This window comes from Helianthus annuus, chromosome 14 (genome assembly GCF_002127325.2).
Source record: "Helianthus annuus cultivar XRQ/B chromosome 14, HanXRQr2.0-SUNRISE, whole genome shotgun sequence".
Lineage (NCBI taxonomy): Eukaryota > Viridiplantae > Streptophyta > Magnoliopsida > Asterales > Asteraceae > Helianthus > Helianthus annuus.
Genome location: NC_035446.2, coordinates 163,299,475 through 163,311,812, shown reverse-complemented (window position 1 = coordinate 163,311,812; position 12,338 = coordinate 163,299,475). Strand labels below are relative to the sequence as shown.

Here is a 12,338-nt window from a genome sequence, read left to right as displayed (position 1 = left end):
TCAGTGTAACTTTATGATGGGATACCCACTACTACAAAATCTTTAATAATATTATATAAAAAGTCGAGCAGGTGACTGAAGATGCTTTTTATGGAAAGCTAGAAATGAGATGATTTTTGAGGGTCGCTTCATCCCGGTAGGCAATATAGTCGAGCAGGTGAAGGAAGATGCTTTTTTATGGATCTGTAATCGATCTAAAAGGCCTAATCCTAGCTGGGAAGATTGGAGGGCGTTTGATATTTCAGTTATGTTGTAATCTGGTGTCGTGATTTGCTTCGGCTCTGCGTCTTTTTGCTGTTTTTTCTTTCCGTTTTCTTTTCCTGTTGTTTGTTTCTCAGCCTCTGGCTGGCTCTTTATATATATATATATAAAGTGTGTTTGCTGTTAAAAAAAAAAAAAAAATATTATATAAAAAGTGGCTTCAATTATGACATCCACTCCGGATTCCAAAAACATCACAAAGTGGCTTCAATTATTTTTTTGTGTTGTCCCACCCAGGAGACTTTGTTGACCATTTAAAAACATTTCGTATCACAGTTGTAAACACGTAGTAAATGAAATATCTTGTCCTATTCGGGCTAAGTTTAGTTTTTTTTTAACGGTGAAAGATTCTATGAATACTTAAATTTAGTATCTACTGATAACTGAATTGAGTCTTATCTTTGATATATATGCACAAATATATTCAAGACAATTTTCGCAAAATTATACAAGAGTACTTTACATAGGGTTTTTCTAACCTTTTCTGAGACCCAAGTCGAAATGAAATTTTGAGACCTTTTTTTCTTGTTTGATTGTTATAACCGATACTCTTTTATCTGTGTTTGAAACCAAACAAAAATTTAACACTAACTATAATAGAGAGTGGTTTGCTTGTATAAAAAATCAAACAGATCTAAAACAATTAAAGTGGTTTGTTATTAATTTTCTTTTAAGTGGGAGCCAATATTTTTTGAGGTCTTAGGCCCAAGTCTCAGTTACTTATACTATAGGTCCAGCCCTGCTTTCTATCCTTTCAGAACACATAACACATTATGAGAGAGATTTACAGGATATTTTTTTAACAAGTTTTGAGGGGTCTCGATAAAAAGACGTCTTCTATTTTCTATTCTGGTTGATGCAGTTGCGGAAACAATCAAACGGCCAATAAGGGAATGTTTGTTATCAAACGCTTGAATCGAATGATTCAATTAGCAAGCTTAAAGCTTTGAAATTGTTTATCAAAAACTTAACAAGTTTTATGGACTTTATTTCATAATAGTTGAAAAAATGCAAAACACAAGGATGATTTCTCACTAAAAAAACAACAAAACAATAAACCCTAGGTCGCTACTTATTGTTTAAAATTATAATTCAAATAGAAAACAAATAAGATAAAATAAGAAACTCTAACAAAATATATGCGAAAGATATCCTCCACGCCATCTCCCAGCCAGCTCCCTACCGTCCCAGAAGAGGATGAACCGATGGGAGAACCCGTTAACCCAACCACTGTTGAGAACCCCATGACTATGGGTTTTGAGAACCCTCCACCTGGATATACGAACCAGTATGTCTAAAACCCAGAAAATTATGCCAACCCAGTCCCAATACCGGCCTATGATTACCAATACCCCGCTAACCCTCAACCACAACCTATACCAATGGATATCATCAGTCAGGCAGTACAATGATCGAAGCAAATCCAACGACAAGTTGAGTAGAGTGAACAAAGGACCAGTAAAATGCTCAGGAAGATATCGAAGATGGTGCAATCAAAGATGGAGGATTGAGTTCCTTTTGTTTGTCTTTCAAGTTCCTTTTATGTTTGTGTGGTACATTGTTTTGTTTCATCGTCCTAGTCGGACATAGTATTATACTAATTTTCATTAGTTAATGACTAAATTTTCTTGTCATCATATTGATTTCGAAACCAGTTATTATTCCTTAGCTTAAGGCCAAGTTTTAATTGATTCCCCTACTATAGCTGATAAATCTTCTTGATTGCTCATAGATAACTCATGCCTAGTTCAAATCACGGTGGTGGTAAAGCACCCCACACCCGTGAGGGAAAGGGTAGTAATAACATTGGTGCTCAAATAGCCGAAGAAGTTAATATGGCTATGGCCAATTATAAGGCCTTGAGCCATCAAGACAAACTGTTAAAAATGCCTCTCACTCAGCTTCTCATCGATCCTATAGTTCTTACAAATCCTCTAGTAGGAGTAAGACCAGCCAGTCTGACTGTGTCACTACAAAGAAACCATTTGGTTCCAAGGACGGGTGTACATACAAATACTTTGTCTCGTGTAAACCCCGAGACTTCACCGGGGAGAAGGGAGCAGTCGATGCCATGAAATGGCTCGAGGAGACGGAGACTATCATCGATATCAGTGGTTGCGCTGAAAAGGACATGATTAAGTTTGCATCACGGTCCTTTAAGGAAGATGCATTATCATGATGGAAAGCTATGATCCAAGCTAGTGGCAAAGTTTCTCTTTACAATATGACTTGTAGTAAGTTCGAGGAATTTATCAAGGAAACTTATTGTCCACCCCATGAGATAGAAAAAATGGAGTTAGACTTCATAAAGTTGACCATGGTAAACATGAATTGTAGGGAGTATATCTTTTAGTATAACTCCATGTCATAAAAACGAATTTCCCATTATATTTGGGATTTAGCACCCGAGATCATGGTTGCAAAAGTCGCTAGGCGCTCCCTAGTCGGTCGACCAGGGAGTTGAGAGTACTCGGTGTACGCGGAGAGTACTCGGGGAGTACTCGGACATGTTAAATTACAAAGAAATTAATTTTTGGAGATTAAATATATGTCAAATAACACAAATTTACTGATATTTATAACAAAATACATGAAAATGATATTCATTCTTTAATATGATAGTCATAGAAATTATGTTATATTATTATTTAAGTCAAACTGGGCCCGAGTTGACCTACTAGATCCAATTCTAGATGAGGTTGACCGCGTTTGACCGACTCCAAGTAATTAGGCGGAGTCAAAGAAAGTCGCCTCGGCAGCCTACCTTGTAGCGACTACTCGGGGAGTACTCGGCCTTGGAAACCTTGTTTTACAACCATGCCCGAGATCTGACGGACGGTGAAATCCTCCACTTTCCGATCGGGTGTAGACATTGCTAATGCCTTAACCGAGGATGAGATTCAATAATTAAGAGAATCTAGGCTTGAGTTAGCGGTGAAAGATTCTACTACTTAAGTTTAGTATCTACTAAATTGAGTCTTATCTTTGATATATATGAACAAATATATTCAAGACAACTTTCGCAAAATTACTTGCATACAAGAGTATTTTACATCAGAGAGTGGTTGAAATGAAATTTTGAGACCCACTTTCCTTGTTTGATTGTTATAAACGATACTTTTTTATCCGTGTTTGGAATCAAACAAAAATCTAACACAACTATAACAGAGAGTGGGTTACTTGTATAAGAAATCAAAAAGATCTAAAACAATTAAAGTGGTTTGTTATTGATTTTCTTTTAAGTGGGACCCCTATATTTTTGGAGGCTTTAGGTCCAAACCTGAGTTACTTATATTATAGGTACGGGCGTACGGCTCTGCTTTATATCCTTTCAGAACACGTTATGAGAGAGATTTACAAGATATTTTTAACAAGTTTTGAGGGGTCTCGATGAAAAGACGTCTTCTATTGTGGTTGATGCAGTTGCGGAAACAATCAAATGGGCAATAAGGGAATGATTTTTTTTCAAACTCTTAACGAATTATTCAATTAGCAAGCTTAAGGCTTTACAATTGTTTATCAAAAAGTAAAAACAACAAAACAATAAACCCTAGGTCGCTACTTATAATTTAAAATTATAATTCAAATAGAAAACAAATACGATAAAATAAGAAATTCTAATAAATATATGGAAAAGATATCTCTTGATCTTCTCCAAAATGCCATACTCCAACAAACTCCAATGGATCTTCATGCGGGCGCAAGTTCGGTGAGGGTTCAGGTTCAGTTGAACCGGGATCAGTATTTGTGTATCTTAAGATATATTGTGCTCTTCTAGAAAATTGTATAGGGTAACTACTAGAAAAAACACATTTCTTGACGCACATTACGCGTTATAACAGGGTAATTATGACACGCCAAAACGTATCATTAAATGGCATGCATAAAATTAGGGGAATTCTATTCCCACACCTCATTATCTATCCGCACACCATGGAATTTCAATACGCATCGTATAGGTCTATACGATGCGTATTGAAAAAGTAAAACAACATTGCAGACTGACAGGTGCAGGTGTTGTCTAGCTGTTGGCATCATACGCATTGTATAGGCCTATACGATGCGTATTAAGGCCCTGAATTTTTGAAGTTTATTTTTTGTGTGTTGTGTTGGGGTTTTGGTGTTTTGGGTTTGTTGTTAGTGTTTATTATTGGTTATTTTTGTTTTAATAAGTTTTAAAATCTTTATTATTTTTATCTCGTTAAGTATTGTATTATAGCGTATCGTGTCGTATCGTATCACATCTCTATTATTTTTTTTATATCGTTAATTATCGTATTATAGCGTATCGTGTCGTACCGTATCACATTTTTACTTAATATCGTATTATAGATTGTACGTAACCAAGCATACCAATCTAAACAGTTAAAATAAACAATCACAAATACAAATAAACTGAAACTGCAAATTTAATTACATAATAAGTTTGTACATACACAGGCCATTGTTCAAAATACATAAACCGTCAAAATACAAGAAAAGTACAACGAACCTAAACCTATGGATCCTGAGTGGTGCCTAAGGGCCCCTCCCTCGCAGTGCCTGAGGTCCCCGCCCCCTGATCTGGACCGGGCTGCTCACCACGCCGGAATGTCTGGATCGCCTCCATGAGAAGACGCTCCATACGGCCGTGAGCGACGTCCATCTGCGCGTGCATCCGCGCCTCTAACTCTGTTACGCACGTGCCACGGCTGGATCGAGCTCGTCGTCGAATACGTGCTACCATTTTTTCAAATGCCATTTTTTCTAACTCTGTTAAGCATTTGTAGGGAGTGGTACCAGAACTTTGGGTATTCCAAATACCATTTTTTTCTTAACTGGAAGTAAAGATGGAGATGTAAAGCTTTGGGATGATAAAAGGGCAAAATTGGTATCACTGGCCAAAAATGCATGATAGACGACCTTCATTCAACCGCTCAAGAGGATTTGGAGTGGTTAGGGTATACCATTTAAACCCTTTTAGTTTAATTTTTTGTTTAGTAGATAATAACATGAGGTTTGCACTTGAATTTTAAATTAAAGATTGAAACACTGTGATAGATATTTAGGTTGTTTCAAATTGTTTTTTTTCATGTGGTGGTGATGGTTCAGTTAAGGTGGTTCAACTTAGAGAATTACTATGATCCACATGGCCCATGGCATGTACAGTCCAGTCTTGTAGGCAACCTGTGACCCATGGTTTTTTACTAATTTCTTTCAACCTCTTTGTATAACAATAACCTGAATGGTTTCACTTAGAAGTGAATGGGTCAAAAGTGTGTCATGCATTGTGTTTAGGTTTCGGTTTATTGTTTTAAAACGATTAAAGATGTTTGTTATTTATTTGTTATTTAAAAGATGTTCCCTTTCTTTATAATACATTTTTAATAAACCTTAAAAAATGTGTATCCATTCGTCGTTTAATAAAATGTGGTATGTAAATTTTTTAAAGAGTAAATTACAAGTTTTGTCCTTTATGTTTACATCAAATTGCAGACGCTGTCATTTTAGCCAAAAGTTTACAAGCAGTGTCCTTAACCTTTTAAAATCTTGCACGTTTTATCCTTTAGGCCAAACCTGGTTAGAAATCTCAGTTAAAGCCTGTCATGTGCAATGCACATGAGGGTAAAATGGTAATTTCCCTTTTAACCTTTTTTATTTTCCATTTATAAACTTCACCCATGTTTCTTCAACATTGAGATCTGTAAGAGCAGCAACATTTGGGATAACAATAAGAGCAGCAACAACAACATTATCATCAATCATCATCCAATCCCTCACCCTTTCTATTCTCCCATTTATAACCCTTACCCCTCTTTCTACAAGCATAACTGAGCCTGAGAAAGTCGTTAGTGCCGTCAATCGGAGTAGTTAACGGTAGGGGTGGTTATTTCACTAAGGTTGAGGGATCTCGATCAAGTGTATCGGTTCAATCGGAGTTTAACAAGAGAGCTTCTAAGATTGGGTATGGTATTCACCATACATCGCAGAAGCTAGCTATGCTTGCAAAATGTGAGTTTATTGGTCTAGATTTTTAGAAATTGAATACGTTATTTAGTTTCAATCGGAGTATGTATTATGTATTTAATAAGGATTATTACTCTTTAAAATTTTGTAATTGTCTAGAAGATTAATAGTGAGGATCCATCTGAGCTTACACTTAACTTTGGTGCTTGAAACTGTTGAAGAGGTTGATTTGAAATCACATTGTGACAGTTAATTTAATGTTGGCTATAAAAGATGAGAGATTGGATGATGATTGATGATAATGTTGTTGCTGCTTCAACTCTTATTGTTATCCCAAACGATGGGAATTATTTAGTATGCTCAGAATTTACAGATCTCAATGTTGAAGAAAGAGGGGTGAGGTTTATAAATGGGGAATAAAAAAGGTTGAGAGGGAAATTACCATTTTACTCTCATGTGCATTAGTTTTTAACTGAGATTTCTAACCAGGTTTGGCCTAAAGGACAAAACGTGCAAGATTTTGAAAGGTTAAGGATACCGCCTGTAAACTTTTGGGCAAAAGGACAGCGCCTACAATTTGATGTAAACATAAAAGACAAAACTTGTAATTTACTCTTTTTTAAAAACCACCCATGTTTTTACACGGGGTTACATGGCTTAGCATGAAGAGACATCAGGTTATAAGTCATACAAAAGAAAATACATTTATATATATAAATTTTTTTTAACAAAACCCATAACCTGTGAAGCTCACGGGTATATAACCTAGTAATGTATATATGTGTGGGCCCTCGAGAGGTAAAAGTGAAATTGCATTAATTTTAACGTCATTTTACAAATTTCATGAAAAGAACGTTAAAAGCGAGGGACAGTTAATCATGTATTATGTAGTGTCGCTGATAGTCGAAAAGGGGGGGTACATGTGCTAATCAGCCTTTTTGTCGAGAGTTATGCGCCTTATGTCCAAGGCTTGATGCAAAACTACTATGGAGCCAGGGGTCTCACTGGAAGCAGTCTCTCTAGTCCTATGGGGTAGTGGTAAGGCTGTTTACATCTTACCCTCCTCAGACTCTACCTTAGTTTTGCTATTGGTAAGATTTACTAGGTATTATAATGATGATGAGTTAGTTAAAATCAGGTCACGTTTTTGACCAATGTGTTTTTAAATATTGCTATCAAACAATATTGGGTCTCAAAAACTAATCGAGCAGGGGAGAGCGAGCAGAGCCATAGCGCACCGCTCGTAATTCCGAACTGATTTGGGTTTAAATGAGTTAGAGCCAACCCAAGTTTCATATGTCACGTTTAAAGAGGCTTGAGTCTTAACAAGCACGTTATTTATATAAACATGCAAACTTTTAGTTGATATAACAAAAAAAATATTGTTATATGTAACTAATAAGTAATAAACAAGCCTAGATTGTATCAAGCTAAAAAGAAAAAAACTCACGAGCCAAAAGCTTTAGAAATAAAAAGTTCTGGTCTAGACCCTAGAATGAAGAGACAAATTGTAGTGTTGTACCATACAATTATACAAAGTAATCAAGGTTAATTAGATATTATCTTTAACTAATGTTAAAAACTATTTTATATTAAGGTCTTTCAAATATACAAAGTAACTAAAGTTAATTAGATATTATCTTTAACTAATGTTAAAAGCTATTTTATATTAAGGTCTTTGAAATTAAAATACTAGTCTGTCCAAATTCGGACAAAGTAACTAAGGTTAATTAGATATTATCTTTAACTAATGTTAAAAGCTATTTTATATTAAGGTCTTTCAAATTAAAATACTAGTCTGTCCAAATTCGGAAGTACGGTTGCTAATTCGTGCAGGCTATAACATTTTCTGATAATAAGCATTAATTATTAATAGATAAATTCAGAATGAAGAACAATACTCAAGAAAGAAGCAAAACATTTCCTTCAAACCAACATAACATACTGACTTTAGAAACAAAACACCAACTCCATTCATGCAGAACAGCACCTTTAAGACAGGAACACACTGGTAAGCACATTCTTGCACTGCAATGAGGCCTTCAGCAACATCAGACCCTACAAACATCACACAGTAATTAGTATCAAAACATGTAACCAAACACCTTTTTAAGACCATGTGTAGTGGTGAAGAATTATAATGCCCCCACCATGGGGCATTATCCGACACGTGTCATCCCAGTTAGCATCGGGCATTATAGCAAAAGTGGTGTAGTGGGCATAATGCCTAATAATGCCCCTTCCAATTATTAAAAAGGATTAAAAAAAAAAACTTATTCAAAAAGATGAAAAGTCATCCACTAATCTATGCTCCTATTGGTCATGCTCCTATTGGTCAGTCAAAAAGATGAAAAGTTCTACTTGTTTGTTTGGGTGTTTCAAAGAAAACGCCGGATGACCTTTTTTCAAAAATTTTATAAAGTAACGCCCCATGTAATGGTGGGGTAGGCGTTATTGGGCGTTTTTTTTTGAAATATTTTTAAAGAAAACGTCCCACTACACATGGTCTAATATAACATAAACACACCTCTTTCATTTCCAAAGATACCACCTTCTCCTCAAGAACACCAACTTCCTTCACATTAAACTGGTTCAACATAGTAATACTAGATATGGTGGACATGGGCTTAACCACCAAATCATCCATTACCATGTATGTCACAACCCCCTTCACAAAACCACCACCCTCTCCCGCCACTTTAGCCGCACCATTACCAGCCACAAAGGTCATCACAGTGTTCATGCGTTGGTGGCAATGAGGACACAATGCATTAGGATCATCAGTTATAGTGACATGACCACTACTATAACTAGCGCACCTGTAGAACTTCCTATCCACCGAACCGTCTTCATTAGGTAATAAAAGTGGGACATGAGCCCCAAAGTTTGCTATCCTGGGGTTCAAAACAGCATCTTTGCTTTGATTTGGCTGCATATATGTATTGCTTAAGTTCTCTATGCTGTCATAGAGGTTACCAAGTGAGCCCACCATTGAGTTCTTTCGAAGAAGCTTGATTACAGTACCGATTGGTAGTGAAAGGATATGAAACAGGAAGTCAACAAATTCTTTGCTGGCTTCAGCAAATAGAACTTTCTTGGACTTGACGTCGATTAGAAGCTTTAAACTTACTATTGTTGGAGTTTTTTTTTTTGAACTATTGTTGGAGTTGAAGAAGAAGAAGAGTCTGCCATTGTTGTTTTGCGGAATAAAATGTAAGTTTGGATTTTATTTATAAACTTTGATGATGAATCACTGAGTTGGGTTGGGAATGTGAAAGGCAAACGTTTTGGTTTTTGATGTCTAAATAAATTAATGGGACTTAATTGACGATATCTTTTGGAATTCTTGTGTAGTAAAATTGTAAAATTACTTGTTTGACCAATGAAAGTCAAAACATATATTTCAAGCCGAAATTTGACATGTTATGACTCGTTTCAGTTTCAACTTTTCCTTTAACCGTGTTCAAATTCATGACGATTTGAAGTTCATCATAAATCTCTTTGGAAGTTCAAAGTCAAATGTGGAATTTCTGAGAACGGGATTTTAGTTCATGAACTGATTTTGGTTTGAAGAGCGGGAGTTGGGGAAATGAGGTTGCACTCCCTCATTGGTTCAAAGAAAGGGACGTTTAAAATTTTGGTTCAAGAACTGATTTGATAACCAGATGCCAAATGCCAACCCGTGGGGTCCGACATGAACCTACCCGTTTAGTTAAACGGGTTCACATGTTCGACCTGAAAACTTGCCCGAACCTGTTTAGACTAAACCAAAACTCGTGAATTTCATGTTAGGTTCATATCGATTGTCATAGATTCACACCCCTGCTCTTACCTTTAATTCACCTTGACCCTGGACCTAGCACCCTTTTAGTTATCCAAATTCAGTAAATCACTCAAAGTCGATCAGGTTTGAAATCACATTTCAGTTCTTGTTGGAATATATCTGTAGCATTTGTGATATTTGTGCATATAATAGCTATACATTTTCCTCTTTGTTGCCAGGTATATATTAGGGCAATTGATGAATTGAAGTTCAATGAAATTTTGTTAATTTTTATCATTCTTTTGAATCCATTAATGTGTTGCAAAACACATATCACATGACAACTATACAAGAAAAATGAGAAATGATACATTGAATTTGTGAATAGTTGTTCCAATCCTTGCTGTCATGGTGGAGATATTTTCAGTTGTATTATCCTATAGCTAGTTACAACTTTTTTTTTCATAAGTTGAGAATAATATTAGAACTCACATACTGTCAAAATCCACCTAAGACGGATATGAGGGAAGGTGGGCGGGATAAGGCCTAGGTGATATACAAAAGTATCTACTTCAAATTGTGGTTGTAGGTTGATACTTTTCCTAGATAAGATCATCGTTTGCGATACCTAAGAGAGTTTACGCCTATCGGTTGACTATAACATGGTCAAAGGTACTCTTTGTTAAGGTATTGCTAGTGGTCCCATACCTTATCTTTCCATTGGTTGTTGTTTGAAGTCTTAGATATGCATATGTGTTCACTCTAATAGGTTGATAAGAAATGTACCGCTTTTAAATAATACCACCAACGCGTTTTGAGGTATTAGCTGTGGATGAATGGAGAGATCCACCGTAAGCATTCTTGAGGCCGGATGTTAGAATTGTGCAGTTAATTGGTGCTTTTATCTCTTCTGTCTGTTACTTTCTAACACATCAAATACTTCCTTTTGTCACTCCATACTACGTAATTCCATGGACATTGATATGTATATGAACTAAATCTTTTCCTTTTGATATTGTTCTCCATGAATTTTGGCCTTCAAATAGAAGAGTTTTTTTCACCTAAATGTCATCATCATACTCAGTAAATCCCACCAATAGCAAAGCTAAGTTAGGGTCTGAGGAGGGTAAGATGTAGACAACCTTACCTCAACCCCGTAGGAATAGATAGGTTGGTTCCAGTGAGACCCCCGGCTCAATGGTAGTTTTGCATCAAACATTGGACATAAGGCACATAACACTGGCAATTAAGACAAATGCCAATTAGTGCATGTACTCCCTTGTCTTTTGGCTATCAACGCCACTACTGATGCATGATTAACCATCTCCCTCTTTTAACATTATTTTTTCACCTAAATGTATGGCTTGTAATTTTTTGGTCCCTCCATGTACTCATTTTGGTTAACAATATGAAGCTAGAGAGCATGTCATTATTGTGCAGCTCAGCCAGTTAGGTGACCTGGCAGGGGAAGTAATCGTATCGGACTCTATTTCGTGCTTGAATTTTCTTTTGATCATGAGGTATGCATGCTTATTTTGAATGTATAATGTCTAGTTGTGACTTTTTGTCTAGTTGTTACCTTGGTAGCAGGGCGGTGCATAAGGCACTAAAATGTTGGATTTTTCAGGAGACACGTGTCAAGGACCACAACTTCTAACTTTCACATATAAAACATTGACATTGTTTTCAAGCTTCCTGACAAAGGTTAAGGTCTATTGTTGATTATTAGTACGGTTAAATGGTTAAAACAGAGCAAAGTAGAAGGTCAGGGCTGGAAATTTGAATGGCTAATTACTAATTTCTATATCCTAAAATGAATGAAAGAATTTTCTATTTTTCATTTTATATAAGGTTTAATGCCAACTTAACATTTTATATATGAATCAATTTTGCATTTATTGTTAGGTGTTGTGAGTGATGACCAATGCCACTAAAAACGGATGTGAGTGATAGAATAGTGGCTGATGACATGGCAGGAGTTGATTGGATGTCTGTGAGTGATAGAATTCTATCACTAGTGACCACCCCCACCCCCTAACTAAGAGTTTTGAACTGTGCACACCGGAAGAAGTCGAGTCCAACAGGAATGCTTTTCCTCTTTTGCTACCATCATGCATCTTAATCAATTAGAGACCTCCACAATACCATGCAGACACTTCTACATCCACCATTGCTTGATCAAGAACGCCATATGGCACTTTCTTATTGGTCAAAGGTTGTTGAGGAGCCGCCTATAAGTGTAACTGCAGAGAATGTCCATTGGACCCACCGGTCACGTGGGGTTTGGGCTGCCAAATGGGAATCCTACATGTCATGAATAGTCATTAGCAAATCTCTTCTAATCCCTTATATACCAATTATTATCTAT

At 36.2% G+C, this 12,338-nt stretch overlaps 1 protein-coding gene across 1 annotated transcript; it reads right to left on the bottom strand.

Moving 5' to 3' along the window:
- Positions 1–8,064: 8,064 nt before the first annotated feature.
- On the bottom strand, positions 8,065–9,503 carry LOC110906207. Its single transcript, XM_022151428.2, has 2 exons — positions 8,735–9,503; positions 8,065–8,265 (listed from the first exon to the last, which is right to left on the bottom strand). Exons 1-2 carry the CDS (start codon positions 9,197–9,199, stop codon positions 8,200–8,202), a joined length of 531 nt encoding a protein of 176 aa, XP_022007120.1. The 5' UTR covers positions 9,200–9,503; the 3' UTR covers positions 8,065–8,199.
- Positions 9,504–12,338: the final 2,835 nt, after the last annotated feature.